Genomic DNA, 15,758 nt, shown 5'->3' with positions numbered 1-15,758 from the left:
AATGGATTGCCTTTTGTATAATAGGTTTCTCTACATATAATTTTCGTTCTACATTTACAGTTTAAAAAGACAAGACAGAGGTTGACAGATTTAATACATTGAAAGGTAAAGCTTGTTCAGATGAGCAGAGCATGTGTTGTGCCAGGGAGCTTACATTTTCAAAATGGCTTCAGAGAATGCCAGGTATGAGATTAATTGTCAACAGAGCAGAGTTTATGTAAACTGACATGTTATAATTAATATCTATGCCTTCTAATAATTAGAGTAGAAGAAGGAGGCTTTCCTCCTTAACCTGTGTAAAGATTTCTGTGTTTCTGGTAAGCTACCTATCCTTCCTTTACATGATTTTCTCTTTTTTAACTTCTGAGACAAGTGAGTAAGCTTTAAGAACATAGACTCCTGACAGGAAGTACACCTGTACCTTTCTGACTTCTTCATCAATTTATGCATCTGACCCTGGTAGTACCGAACAACACGCTGGATTTACTCCTATATTGGCATTCAGACTTAGATTGAAAGTGCAGTTGAGATCAATGGAGACTATCCTATTTGTTCTGAGAGTGCTTTAACATAAGACAGCACTATGTTAGGAAGTGGCAGGATAAAAGAGAAGTAAGGCTATTAGGCTGCTTTTCTTATCTCTTTATCAGATAGTCCTGTGATTACAAATTTGTCTTAATTTTTCCATGGTGACACAGTGGAATTTGGTTATACCTTTAAGTTTTAAAAAGCCACAGAACTTTTCAGTATCTGCAGTAAAGTGCTGATTATTGATGTCATATGTAGTTTGTCAAAATATTACTCATTGGGCTCTTCTGTTTTCTTGTAGTGGAAGACCTACAATCCAACCTTTTCACAAGTGGAGATATGGTTCCGATTTGTCTTTGTAGTTCTTACTTTTATGGTCACGGTAAGATTCTTTTGCAACTTTTCTGGAGTTTATTGTGTAGACAGCTGATAACAGTGCTCTGTAATGCTGGTTTAGGAATTTAACCCCAGGCAGCAAAGTTGACATGTCACTGACTGGGTGTAAAAATGTTTCTGAAATACTTATGTAGTTGCTGTTTTTATGTTTATACAAGTGGTATTGAAAGGACATTAAGAAAATAGGATAAACGGGAAAACTTGTTTTTCTAAACTCTGGGTTTGGATTAAACAGAAAAAAATTGCTTAGACAAAGGAAATTGTGATGACTAAAGGAAAGTATTATTTTGCAGCGTAGGTAGGCTCAGGAATAGGATGGCCAGAGTGTGGGCTGCTTGACCTTGATCTGACATGAAAGTTATCACTGCCTTGCATGTGAGCATGGGCCACATGACCTCCAGAGGTCCCTTACAACCTAAATTATGCTATGATTTAGATGATGTCTCCTCTCTAACCTGTCTTGGCTCCTGGAAAAGAAGTGCTTGGAAAAAAAGCCAACATAAAATCTAAAATCCGGAATTTTCAGAATAGGGACACCAAAATACTACATGCTTCCATAGCATTTTTTCTTGCAGATGATGTTGCTCAGGTAATTGTGAATATAAAATGCAATCTGCTTTTTTAATAAGTGAGTTCAAGTGGAAGTCATTGGTAGTGTGTGACCAGTAACGAGGCAACATCCTTTTTTTCACACGTTGTTGATTTTCAGGTACTGGCTGCTTTACTTCCCAGTTTGCTTGAGAAAAAAGTAATTTGCATTGGGGTCAGCGAGCAAACTTGAAATAGAAACTAGGAGACCTGGTGTCCATTTTACAGTGTTCTCAGTGGCAAAGGCCTCATGAAGTAGCCTCGGCAGTGTGCTCAACTCTATCCTAGCTCTGGTTAAACCATTGAAGGCTGTATTCCTTCCTTACAAATTGTTGTTGTTGTTTTACAGTGTCTGTTTGCACATTCCCTGCGGAAATTCTCCATGAGAGACTGGGGTATTGAACAGAAATGGATGTCCATCCTACTTCCTCTCTTGCTACTTTACAATGGTACTTGTATCCTTGAATTTTTGGAAAGGCACCATTTTAAAACAGAAGCAGAAAAGACAAAAAGAGGAGGCAAAATGGAATTTCTCCTTGAACTTATAAGCAGTTGTTTATAAAGCTTCAGAAAACTAAATTTAAAAAAACCCCAGCCCTTTCCAAGTGTAGCAAATTCAAGGGCATGAGTGGGTGGATTTTGTTCTTCTCAGTCACATGGATGTCAACTATTTATTTAAAGCTCTGATTGGAATAGGTGCTTGCCATACTTAACCTTTCAATTTCTATTTGTCTGCTGTCTTCATTTTTCAGATATTCACACTTTAGTTAAAAATGAAGGCTACTTTTGGTCCAGTAAAAAAAATCTGCTCTTTCTAGCAGTACCAAAAGAATATTTGCATCTTAGTCATTATACAATAATTTTTTAGATCGTCACCCTTAACAGTGGTTTAATAGAAAGTCTAATAAACCCTAAAATCCTCTAGAAATGTTGACAACCATTCAAGATTATTCCTACGGCAGAGTGGATTGCTGCTGGAGGCACCATTTTCTTTGTTAATTTATTTAAAATAAAGGAAGCTTCAGTTTCATTTACTGGGGCAAATTGAAAAAATCTAGGCTTTTTTTTGTTCTGCTGAAGTTAGATTCTGCTTTACTTTTCATAATGAAAGGCTTTTTTTTCTCTTTGTTTAACCTTTTTTTTGTTGTTGTTGTTTTGTTACAGATCCATTTTTCCCCCTTTCTTTTCTGGTGAACAGCTGGTTTCCTGGAATGCTCGATGATCTATTCCAGTCACTGTTTCTGTGTGCATTGTTGTTGTTCTGGCTTTGTGTTTACCATGGTATAAGAGTACAGGTAAGAGATGCAACAGTATCTTCTACTTACTGAGGAGACAGGACTTGTTTTGTTCAGTTCTCTCAAAAGGTGACAAAAATGAAATCAAATTCTTACAAAAACAAACATTTATATTATTCATGAAGTACAATGTGACATATGAAGCTTTGGAGTTAGAATGATTTATGGTGAAGTAGATTATTTTGAGTCAACCAAGCCTAAATGCAATAGATGAGACAGTCGTCAGAATTATGATGCCATTATGCTTCATTCTTGCTTGAAGGGTTTTGGTGTTGTATGTGGTAGTTGATTGTTTTTTTTAAACTAATTTAAAATACTACATAAGAGAAATAGGAATTCTGGAGCCTATATTTGCATTATCAGTGAAATATGTGGGACCTTATAAATAGGATGCTCCAACTCTAATTCATCTTATTAACACAAATGAGGATACAACATAATGTCTTCTCTAGTCACTTGTGCAGGATAAAAATACAAAAGATGAGTCTCTTAATCCAGTTCACATTGAGTGAAACAAAGATGACAGTTATTTTATTTTGTAAAGAATGAATAAAATCTGAAGTATGGGTTCACACTTTCACCACACTATTGTTTTCTTGACAGGGGGAAAGGAAGTGCTTAACTTTCTATCTGCCCAAATTCTTTATTGTTGGACTGTTGTGGCTGGCCTCTGTTACACTGGGAATATGGCAAACGTAAGTAATTTAAAATGCATTGCACAATATGAGCTGAGAGTGTTCAAGAATGAGAATACTGTGTGTACCTGGTGGTATCTTTTTCTTAATGCTCAGATTGTGATACAGGAATGGAGTTCAAATTCTTCATCTCTCTGTTCTGCAAATTGTGACTGATTTGAAAACACTTCTCCATGGACAACCTAGTAGTAATTAATTTCATAAATCTGAGTGTCATGTCACTCATGGCATGAGTAGAAATCATTCTACTTCGTCAGTATGTTATGGCTCCCTACAAGAATCTAGTGCTATGGTTCAATTAGTATTTGTAGCTAATTGAGTAGCTGAAGCAACAGTTTCTCTGTGGCTAATTATGACATAGTTTGACCAGACTTTCTTGACTATTAAACCTGCACCACTGGTACTGACATGGCTTAGTCAAGCTATGCTGTCTTTACTCAGAACTCTATTATTTAGCTTAGTTTAGTGGTTCTCCCTTTTTTCCAGTTTGTTGTGTTAAAGGTGTCACTCTTCCCTACCCAGAAAACTTCATCCATTTTAGTACATCTATAGTTTTACACTGTTTTAGTCTCAGGTGTTTGTCCCTTATTTTATCTCTCAGAAGGAAGATACCTTCTAACCTTCTCCTTGCCACTGTACATTTTTGAAAGCAGTTGCAGGAAATGCTCATGCTATTAGTAAAGTTGCTATGAGGGAAGGCCTCATGCACCAATTTCATAAGGATAAAATGTAGAATTTTATCCTTAGATAAGGATATTATCAGTCTTCACACTGTATTGTGAAGACTTGAAAGAATCCTGAAGGCTTGTAGGAATTTACATTATACACATTTTCTAAAAAACAAGTGGGGAGATTAGACATGATCCCAATTTAAATCCTCCGTATTTCTTCAAACTTAGTTTGCTATATGTGGTAAATTGTCATGACTCCATTGGAATGAATGGCATTGCACCAACTTACCCAGCCAAACCCTTTTGTTATAAGCTGTACATAGTAACCTTAAACCTTTTCTTTGTGAGTGGGTTTCTTGGTCAGCGTGTCTTTTTAACTTTGGAATTGTGCATTGTTAATACCACTTTTTAATTTTGAATCTTTTCTAGGGTGAATGAAGTACATGACCCTACATATCAATACAGGGTTGACACAGGTAATTTCCAGGTAAGTCAAAAATTATTTCTTGCTGTCCAATTGTCAGGTACAGTTAGGCAATATAAGGAGATATAGGCCTTTTCTTTTATAAAAATGTATAACACAGTTTAGAAAACAGAAAATGCTGGTCAGACAGTCTTATTCTGACTAGAGTACTTTCATTTTTGCTTTAGATCATGAATACACCATATTGATATCTGCCCCATTGAGAAAAGTAAATTGTCTTGCAAATCTGGAGACTAAACACCACAAGTTTGTTGGGATTGAAAGAAAAAATTTTTAGTCTGTTGTTCAGTTTTGTACCTCTTAACTCCTGCCAAGGTCCCCATCCCTAGTACATTTCAGACTTTATTGTTGTAAAGGAAGATTTGATGTACATGGGTCCTTGTATTGTTCTTGGGAGCTATGTTTTTAGAGAATTATTGATATTCAGCAAACTCTGAACTCAGTTAACAAAATCCTGGTTTTTATTAAGCATCCTTTCTTTACATTCCCCAAAAACCTCCCTGAATGTATCACCATCCTTGTTTCATGAGCCTACTTTCCCTGTATAAATGGACCATTCTATGTTGTGCTTTTGGGAACTAATTATTTCTATTGACAGAAGAAGGAACAGATGAAATCTTATTAAATAATAAAACGTAACACTTTCCTTATAGGGAATGAAAATCTTCTTCCTTGTGGTGGCAACCACATACATTCTCTACCTTTTGTTCCTGATAGTGAGGGCATGCTCAGAACTTCGAAACATGCCTTACGTTGGTAAGGAATACTTCTTTTGATTCTTCCCAAACAGGCTTGCTTCTCCTAGGTGTAGGTGTAAATTCACTGATAGCAACTTTTCTCAATCTTTTTCAGATCTCAGGTTAAAATTCTTGACTGCATTAACCTTTGTAGTGCTTGTCATTAGGTAAGGCTTTTCAAAGTACATTTGTCAGTACTCTAACTTTTTTAACCTTTTTTTCAGGGCTTTGAATACGGTTTGTTGTAATAAGTTAGTCAATGAAACTGAAGAATGCCTTTTAATATTATTGTGATGGCAAGCATTTCTTAATTTTTTAACCCTTCTGAGGCTTTTTGAGCTAAGTTTATATTATTTTGATTACCATGGCAGTGCACAAGATTTAGAAGTTCACTTGGCAGAGCTCTTCTGGAGCTTTGTAGGCTTCACTTAGTCAAAGCAGAAGTCTACTGTTAATTTCTTACATTACTGTTAATATCTGTTTTCCCTATACCAGGCTGTTATTTCAAATAGCTGTTGACTGTTGGATTGTCTGTAGTGGGTGAAATCTGAGGATTTCTGCTTTTCTCAGCTGAGTGCTAACTTTTAATCACAAAAGGATCATTCTTAATTTAGAACTAGCTAAGCAAATGTATCTTTAAATAAATGGTCTGCATGTTAACATAATTACACTCTCATATACTTTTCTATCAACCTACTATTTAAATTTTGCAGCCTAAAGACACAGTACACCTATATGCTTTATTTTTTTTCCACAGCATTGTTATACTCTACCTACGCTTTGGAGCACAAGTTCTACAGGACAACTTTGTTGCTGAGCTGTCAACTCATTATCAGAACTATATCCTTGTGTTGTGATACTGCTCAAGTAGGAATGTTAATCTGTTTTCATGCAGAAGGTGCTTTAAAATGATGTACCTAAGACTGAGACCTTTGCCTTCTAGGTGGACTCTCGTAGCTGAGTCTGTTTTGTTTAGGATTTCATGTCAGCATTTTGCCATGGCTCTTGTAAAAGTTGTCTCAGTCTAGTGTGTCCACATGACATGCATCACGACTGCTCATGATACTCTCCAAGAGGAATGAAGTCTTAGATATGCATACCTTATGCATATCTAATTAATTTTAATGAGATATTATGGCAAATTTGGCTGTGTTTGCTGCCTCAGTTGTTTGCTCTATACTTACCAGTTGTCATGGGGCATGTTAAAATATGAGAAATTAATAGTTTTGATGTCACTGAAAATACATTTGTGTATTGGTCCAAGTCTACATGTGATACAGGTCACAACAGAGAATTTAGGTGGCTTGGGAAGGACTGTTTCTGATGTCTGTTGCCAGCAGGATTGTGACCTGTATTCCTGGCCCTTAACCATGAGATCCTTGCTCTGTGTGACTGCAGCTCCTCTAGTTGCTGATTAGCTTAGATATGAGTTGGGAGGTAGGAGAAAACAATGTGTAAAACCTTTAGTATTGACCTAAAACAATGGCAAGAAACCATCTTCAGAGTTCTATCCACATACAGTCCTTTCTCCTTCCTTCTTCATCTCTGTGCCAAGGAAGAACTTTTTAAAAAATAAACAAAACCAAACCCACCTGAACACCCAACTTACTCTGCTTTCTTTCAGCATTCAAGGCAGAGCTATTTGATTGACCATACACTCCACTGCTCAAGAGCAGACTGTGCCTCAGCAAATGTTACTTGTGTTAAAGCTTTGTTTCCAGTGGGAGCTTTACCTTGAAATAGGTTGAGTACATTAGTTGTCACTGAATTTAAAACATGCAGTTTTGTTTAGCCACTCATGCTCACAAACTTAAGGTAAACATTCTTTCCATTGAAACAGCCTCTGTATGGGTTGGGTCTTGTTTCCAAAGTTAATATGTGTGGAACTATATTGAGCAATATCCTTAACACTTAGTACCAGCAGAATTCTTATCATTTTATGGGTTATTGAACTTTTATCTCTACACATTAGCCTTCGTGTATTCCCCCTCGAAGAATGCACTGTATGGTAAGTGTGAGCCATTGTCTGGCAACATGCATGACAAGAGCTGCCATATTAGCAGATGCTGTGCAATGCCTTTGGATTCTGGTTGTCTCATTACTGTTCTGGTTTGCTTTGAGGTAACATAAGCAGAAGCTGCAGTCTGCTCCTGAGCAAATTAGTATTGGAAATATGAAGGAACACATAAAATGTAATCAACTGATTAGCTGAGCTTGAATTCTTGTGCACTTAGATCAAGTTTACAGTCACTATGATGTTTGCATGTGATGCACCAACTTTTGAGGTGACTCACACACAGCCCTTAAGGAACAACATCACTTCCTTTGTACTTTGTTCTAACAAAAATTAATACATCGGCATGCTGGCAAACTGGACTCTGAAATCCAAGTGCTGTTGGGAAAATAGGAGTGAAAGTGATCTCTAATATGGGAGAAATTTTGGAGAACTTTCTATGGGGAGGGCTGCACAGGGCCCATGTAAGCAGGGACAAAGCACTGAGTCAGTGGCAATTCTGGTTTTGCATTGTGACATAAAGGACACCGTCTGACTAACATGATGATTATAAAGCGTTTCCCTCACGAAAAGATAAAGATCATTAAAATAAATATTTTTACTGAGTATATTCTCTGCTTTAAGCATTCTGTTCAAGGTACAGAACCATAGAAGAGCCCAGGTTGATAGAGACCTGGAAAGATGATGTGGCCCAACCTTTAATGGGAAAGGAGGCCTAGATGAGATTATCTAGCAACCTGTCCAATCGTGTCATGTATGCTGAGAGCTTGCAGGGAGAAGGCACTAAATAGTGCAGCTTGTCCTTTCTCTAATTTAGACTTGAGATGGACAAAACTGTTCCAGAAAAATGCTATTTTCTCATCCAGAATGGAAAAAGAACTGGCTGGATGCAGATAAAGCTGGAAGCCTTCTGCTGGGTTGCAGGAGTATTAGTTTGTAGACAGCAGAAGGTAAAATGCTGCCAGGAAAAAGTTGCTATGGCAAATTGCTAGATTGAATTTTACTTGCATATAACTATTAACTGCAGCTAAGCAGCACAGATTATGCAAGAAATTAAGCCCTTAAAACAAGCTAGAGGGACTTGTCATAAATAGCAATTGGAAAGTATGTGTTTCTTTTCATCTCACCATAAAGGTACAAGTTGTTCCTTCATCTCTTTCAAGGATAGAGAATAACTCGATAATCACTGGATAATCACTGCAGTCAAGGGATTCCAACTCTGGTCTACTATATTTTTAGCTTAGAAATTAATCAAGAAGTCTGTGCTTTTTAAATACATATGAAATTTTGATTAAGAATAATCAATTTATGTGGAGGTCAAAATATGACACAGGAAATTGCACAGGGGAGGAAATTAACTCAGACAACATGGAGAATATTTATCTAAAAATTAGATAATTATGTTGTCTGTTTAACTCTTAAGAACACTATAATTATGTGACTGAAGGGTAGTGAATTTAAAGGAGAGAATTCCTGTTTAGATATAGTTTTTTGAACTGTGGTTGTGACTGCCTTGGAAGTTGTTGTGCCTGTTGCTACAATATTGAGTTAGCACTACAGTCACATGTATTTAACACACTAAATTAACCCTTATTTGTGTTTTTCAGAATCACAGTTGAAAGACAATCCTGCTTTTTCTATGCTGAATGATTCAGATGACGATGTGATTTATGGGTAAGATTAAAAAATACCTATGGAGAGTTACTTCTGGTGTGTTATTTTTGTAATATTCTTTTACATATTAATTAAGTCACGGGTTTGTTAATGAAAGTTTTCTGCCTAAAGAATAGAAGTATAGCCTTTTCTGAAACAGAAATACAATGAGAATGCATGGTTTTTTTTCTTTGTTTTGGTTTTTAAAAGGGATTGCCATGGCACTGAAGCAAACAGGTAAGAAGGTATTATGATGCTGGTAACTCATGAAGTGAAGGCAGTAAGAGCTGTGAAGGGAAGGGGCTTCCTTTTTACACTGGGAAGGACTGCAGGAGTCAGATGGAATTAGCAAAGAGCCATCTCATGTAAATGCTTCAGGCAAGGAGAGTGGCCCATTTTGGGTCTCCAGCCCTTACTGAATGAAGAATAATCAAGTCTAGCAAAACTTCCTTGAGTTGGATGATTTTATGTGATACAAGAATTACAGTAGCACTTGAGACCCATCCCAATCAGGTGTCTTTATGCTGGACACTGAAATACACCCGAGATGTTTTCACCTCTTACCAAAGATGCTGAAGTGAGGATGGGACCAACACTGCAGTAACCTGAACAAGTTCATGCTGGGATAGCTTGCCTTTGGTTAGTTAGATAAGTAGTGGTAGTGCCAGCTTGCTTCTTGCTATTCTGTGTGAAAAATGGCTTTCACTGGAATAACTTTTATTATGCATCATCCTCTGGAGGAAAATCCTGTGCTGTTCACAGCTCCCACAAGGAAGAAAAACAGATACCAGCTTCTTACCCAAGTAACAATTTGATGCCTCAATGTAGTTTAGAACTTTCCTCTTTATTTTCAACTTCCAATCTGAACACCATGTTGAGAAGTCACAACACGTGTCTGTTTCACAGGAGTGACTATGAAGAGATGCCTCTTCAGAATGGCCAAGCTATTAGAGCCAAGTATAAAGAAGAGTCTGACAGTGATTGATTGACTGGTTTCAATGCAGACAGACTTGTGCATCTGGAGTACAGCCACTTCTGAAGTTTTCCTAGGTGGGCAACTTCTTTGGGTTCCTACAGTCTGCTGTCATCTGAACCCCAGTTCCCAGGGACATCCTGCTTCTGTTTCTGTTTACAAGGATAAAACCGAGAAAACAAATGATGGAAATGGTTGTGGTGAAAACTGAAGAAACCAAAATTTTTACATGTCTTATAAAATGCCTAATAGCAAGATGTCTGTGAACTAAAATCTTCATCTATTTCCGTTTTAAAGTCTTGCAGATTGTATACTGAGTTTCAAATTGCTTCCTTGCTGCTCAGTTTTGGGTTGGGTTTTTTTTTGGTTTTTTGTTGTTTTTTTTGTTGTTGTTGTTGTTGGTTTTTTTTGTTTTTTGTTTTTTTGATTTTTTTTTGTTGGGTTTTTGTTGTTGTTGTTGTTGTTTCTTTTTAGGATGATGTACAGCATACTGCCATTAATCTGTTGCATTTTGCATTAGCTGTTTTGTTATACTGTTCACCATGGTATGAAGTGCCTCATTTCCCTTTCAATTTTCTACCTTAGCCTTTTGAGCTGGAGGCAGTGAATCAAGTCTTTTGTTTTGTTTTTTTTTAATCAGTGCAAGAAGACACAAGCTTTCTATTCTTCCTTCAAGTAAGTGAGATAGACATAAGGCCATTTTTAAAATACATTTCAGTAAGTTTACCAGATTTATAAGTGCAAGATATGGGCAAATAGGCAAGTTGTAGTGAGCTGAGCCAAAATAATCTCAGTGGTGCAAAATTATTTGTATAATTATGTGTTTCATGACATGCTTTACTGCCACAGCAGAAGTGTCTGTGTTGGTTTTTTAAAACAGCTCTTTCAAATGGAATTATTTCAGCCACAACAAATCTCAGAAGGAAGCCAGTACTGTGTTTTTATTGGTCTTCCTGTATGCTGAAGGAGATGGTTACTTGCAGAGAATAAAAGTATGAAAGTATTCTAAGGAATTACAGTTTCAAATTTCCAAACATTTCATTTTTAGAGATTTTTTTCCTACATCAATTTTCCTTTTAAGTTGTATTTCTAGATAGTTACTCTACATGCTATGAACAGTTGTGGTTGCTCATGTATTGAACGTGCCTGAGAGTCAGCTTGTGAGCATGTTCTGTGCACAGTTCAGCTTCTTTGTCATACCAATCGCCACCTGTATGATGGGAACTTTTACTAGCACATGTTGTGATTTTCTGTATTCCAGTCTGTGCTGGAACAAAGTTATATGGGAATTAAGTATTCCTTGCTGCTGCTTCTCTATTTAGAAGTTGGTTTTCTCCTACACCATTGTTGAGGTCTTTATTTAAGATGTTTGTTTGTAACTACTTTTGTTTTCAGATACTTGATGTTTCTAAAAGTATCTGCTTTTTTCACGTACTTACAACAGAGATTTACTCTTGTATAATTTCTCTGCCCTGCTGCTTTAAAAGATTCCCAAAAGCACTGTTAATCTACTACATGATGGTGCTGGGTTGCACTAGGGAATTGTGCTCATCATTAAAGCAGTTTAAGCAGAGTAGTGCAATGAAGTCCTGCTAGACTTGCTGAGTCACACTGGGGAAAAAGGAGATTTGTTCTGCTTTAATGCAACAACTGCTCTAAGACTGTGCCCATTGCAGTGACCTTCTGGTGGCTGTTCAGGATCATGAAGGGGAGGCTGCACAAGGCAGCAACTCACTCAGAGAGGACCAAAGGAACTCCAGCTTCATGTGGTTGTGCCCTTGTTGTCATAGAATAGTTCAGATTTAATCAGTGCTCTGCTAAAGATGTGTCATGAGATTTTGTGTGTGTCTGGGAGAGAGAAGGAAAACTTTCTAAAATTATATGGAGATGTGAAATTTTTGGAGAGTACCCGCAATGAAAACCTTTTTTTGCCAGGGATCATTTCTTTGTTAGAAGCCAAAGCACTCTTGTATGGCTAAAGCAAGGATATTGCTGGGGAGGAAGGGCAGGTTTTTCCCTTTACCTTCTTAGTCGGTATTACTTTAGAAGAACATATAGGAAAACACTAAAGAAGTAATTCAAGTAAGTGGTGGTTTTCTTTACAGAAAGTAAAATGTACCTTCAACACTTCTTTTTAGACTATTTTGAAAGGGTATGGGAGATGCTTTGTATCTTAAAATTGTAGAGTCCGTTCTCATTTTTACTATTTCTGAGATAACTCTCCCTATTTGAATGTGCAGAATTAGACTTGGCAACCAATTTGGCATTGTTTACATAAGCCAAATCCTTTCAAGTTCTGTTGGAGTAACAGTGGGTACAGGAAGTAGGTTTTCAAAAACTGATATTTAAATGATTATTATATACTCAGATATTTTTCCTCTGCTATTGTTTAATTCTCTCCGAAATTGTTATGAAAGATAAAATTTGACCAATGTGCAAAGTACACCACTGTTTCTTATCAAAGTCTGAACTGGTTGTTACAGTTAACTCAAATAGTGTCATGCCTTGAGATTTCATTAACTAAAAACATATTTTAATCTAACTTGGAGATTATTTTTTCTAAGCGGTTTTCAACCAAATTCTCTTGCAGTTTTGTTTCACTTCACTACATCACTACATTCAAAGTGGAAATAGAAAAGCTTAGAATGGGAAATGTGTACTTGAAGTATCTCACTTTGAAAATAGTGAGAAAATAATTTCTGTGGTCATTTTTAGAGATTATATTTAAGCAATGTTTGCCATGCAAAATAGCTTTCTATTTTGGAAGTGCTACAGTGTTATGGTAGCTTGGTTGAATCACTGTTGCATCAAATTCAATATACAGTAAGATGCCAAAAGCAGTGAAGCAGATGAGAAACTGGTTTTGCTAGCAAGACTCCTCTTATTTCCATGACTGGAGAGCAGACAGTATTTGAAGAATATTCCAATACAGGGTTGTAAACAGCTTGGGAGTAGGTGGCATAAATTCACCTCTGAGTAAAGTATTGAAATCTAAGGGTCAAACAGAAGAAATCTTTTTAAGAAGCTAGCCTGGCTTTCCTTTTATTACTGCTAAAGTAGTTATTTGCATCACTACTGCAGCTGTACAAAACAAGAAATGTACACAGGAAGGCCCCACCGCACACAGTGATCCTGGCTCTAAGGGAGACATCATCCATTAATTACTGCAAGACTTCCACGTACGTACACAGTGATTACAAGGGACTTCTAAGAAATCAATAATTGAGTGCAAGCCAGTCATACCAACTACTTTCTGTAGTATTTGCTGTACAAATACAGTCGGTGTTGAAATTGGTGGAAACTTTCCTAGGACTGGCCAAGAGGCAGCCTAAGGCTTAACACCAGTGAGAAACAGCTTGTGCATTGGATCTGTGGTACCAGTACTGGGGAGAACAGTTCCAGCTAGGAAAGACTTCGATCTCTAGTCTTTCTCTGAGCCAAATGACAACATTTCATCCATAGTCACTTGATTTCCCCACCCATTTCCTTTTGCTTATGCCAGTAATAACTTTTGCATTACTGTAAAACATTTTTTAGGAGTTTGTAAATATGTAAAATGAAAATACGGAAAAATTGTATACCAAAATGGTATAAAAATGTGTAAGATAAATGCTCTGTTTAATGAGAAGCTGTAATTAAATGCTGCTTTGAGAAAGTGTGCATGAGGACCTTTTAAATATTCTGTGTATCTGTAAGTTGTGCTAATAACAGCAAATTATGCATTTATGTTGTAAAACTTCATGCTAATGTGGAATATGAAGGAAAACTGAATATTTTACTTCAAGGAAGTTTCTTGGAAGACTTTATGTGCATAATCATTGTTAAATATGTTCATAATAAAGTTTTATATCTTTATATTGTATCCTAGGTTTATTTTCCTTGTACTGAATTTTAGTTTCCTTCTCATAAACTGTTTTCATGACTTACACATATTTTCAGTTTACATACATTTTTTTATGCATATGCATATTTAAGCTTGGTTAATTGCTTAAGGCTGGGATCCTTAAACTGTGTCATCGCAGATGTTTTGGATTGTTTTGGGGTGGGGGGGCAGTTTATTACCTTGCCCAGACTTGAAGGTGGAAGGACAGGTTGCTAAGTTTTTTAAATACGCCAGCCAGGTTACGTAAGGGACCTAGCATTTTCAAATGGCTTCACAGTAGCTTTGCAAAGCCTGCTGTGGCCATGCTGGCAGTGAGAATTCTCCTGGTGAATGTTAATAGCAGTAATAAAAAACAGGTTTAGAGAGAGTGAAGATGCTGATGTCGTTCATCAACTTCTTACAACTCTACCTCCCAAAAGTCTGCTCATAGCTGGTAGACTGCAAAAGCGATCAGCACATCACATGCTGTTTGGGGTGATGCCATTTCTTATACCAACTCCAGGTGAGACTGAAATCTGTGCTGAACAAAATGGCCACAAACTTCCCTGTGTAAATGGATACGCAGCTTACGCCTGGCTGTAGTATCAGATACAGTGGTGCTCTTTTAGCAGCAGCAGTTAATCCTGGAGCCATTTCCTTAGGTTTTAGTTAACACAGGTCAGACTCCTCTGTGGCAGCAACAGTAAAAGGCTTCCCCCTTCCTCCTCGTCCTCCCCTGCAGACTGGTGCTGCCATGCCCCCCATTTCTGTAGCTGTAATCATATGAAGTGCCACGGCAATAAGCAAGTGACAGCAGAGACTGACTGTATAATTACCTTGACTGCTCCATCCACAGTTTGGGTTTATTTTTTTTAAGGCAAATAATTTAATTACCTAGAGCGAGGACTCTGCCAGCTCATCACCCAAGTGCTTTACTTTGGCTGGAAAAGTGCTTAAAACTAAGGAAATGAAAATTTAAAAATCAGTTACTGTAGAACACCAAAACATGCAATTTTAAAGAGAGCACAGTTTGAATCATGGGAGGGGGAGACCAACACCCAAAAATCCACAGACTCTAAACCACTTTCTGTAGTCCTAGAACTTACACTGGAAGTACTGGTTATGGCTCACATTTTAAACCATCTATAAAACTGTATCTGCCTTTCTGTAATGCAACTCCTGTTTTAATGCAACAGGGGTTTCTCCTCCCATGCAGCCTTTACACTGACAAGCATCTCAAACATTTGTTGAGGTTTTTTTGCAGCTCAGCATATGTATGAACCAAAAAACACAAAAAAGATCAAGGGATTTGCTATTCTTAACACGAACAAAGAACATGGAGTATCTGGATGGCTTGACCAAGAAGCAAATACTCAAAGTGCACAAAACTGTTTCTTTTAAGAGTAAAGAAATAGTTCAGTAGGTACTACACTGCCAGCATCATTCTGGCATGATGGAAAAGAGAAAAACTATCTAAGCATCCAGATTAAAACCTTCCTTAGCAACTCAAGAGAGCAAGATTTATTCTTTTCATGACAAGTTTCTCTCTGACCTTGAGAGAAACTGTTTTAGGCATGTTATTCAATCTGCTTTTAATATTTTCTTTTTACAGGTGTTGTATCATTTCTGACTGAAGCCTGGATCTGTACTAAAGCTCTCTTACAGCAATGTAAGCGATGTGCTCCTCAGGCTAAGGTATATACAAACACAGGTGTGTATAGCCTGTAGCACTCACTAGGACATATATGAAAAGAATGAAGTGGCTTGTCATGAAGGAGATGCATTTACAGAGCTGTCAGCAGAAATATGGAAGCCTTACAGCTCTATTAGAAGTCTCAAATGCACCAAGCCCAAAGCTGCTG

The 15,758-nt window shown here is 37.2% G+C and overlaps 1 protein-coding gene across 4 annotated transcripts in view; it reads left to right on the top strand.

Moving 5' to 3' along the window:
* Positions 1-10,424, top strand: part of TMEM181 (transmembrane protein 181) — a 30,173-nt gene extending 19,749 nt beyond the window's left edge. For 2 of the 4 annotated variants that reach the window (XM_036380222.2, XM_036380224.2), the window contains exons 7-17: positions 830-910; positions 1,862-1,961; positions 2,677-2,807; positions 3,411-3,502; positions 4,603-4,660; positions 5,311-5,413; positions 5,510-5,561; positions 6,152-6,234; positions 7,313-7,402; positions 9,016-9,082; positions 9,968-10,424. In XM_036380222.2, coding sequence (XP_036236115.1) covers positions 830-910; positions 1,862-1,961; positions 2,677-2,807; positions 3,411-3,502; positions 4,603-4,660; positions 5,311-5,413; positions 5,510-5,561; positions 6,152-6,234; positions 7,313-7,402; positions 9,016-9,082; positions 9,968-10,046 — 936 coding nt within the window. In that variant the 3' untranslated portion in view covers positions 10,047-10,424. Of the gene's footprint in view, positions 1-829; positions 911-1,861; positions 1,962-2,676; positions 2,808-3,410; positions 3,503-4,602; positions 4,661-5,310; positions 5,414-5,509; positions 5,562-6,151; positions 6,235-7,312; positions 7,403-9,015; positions 9,083-9,271; positions 9,948-9,967 lie in introns of those variants that run through there. The other 2 variants (XM_054514305.1, XM_036380223.2) reach the window with 2 other exon arrangements.
* The last annotated feature ends 5,334 nt before the right edge of the window (positions 10,425-15,758 follow it).

This window comes from Molothrus ater, chromosome 3, assembly GCF_012460135.2.
Source record: "Molothrus ater isolate BHLD 08-10-18 breed brown headed cowbird chromosome 3, BPBGC_Mater_1.1, whole genome shotgun sequence".
Classification (NCBI taxonomy): domain Eukaryota; kingdom Metazoa; phylum Chordata; class Aves; order Passeriformes; family Icteridae; genus Molothrus; species Molothrus ater.
Note: the sequence above shows the minus strand (reverse complement) of the source record. Positions and strands in the feature narration are given on the sequence as shown.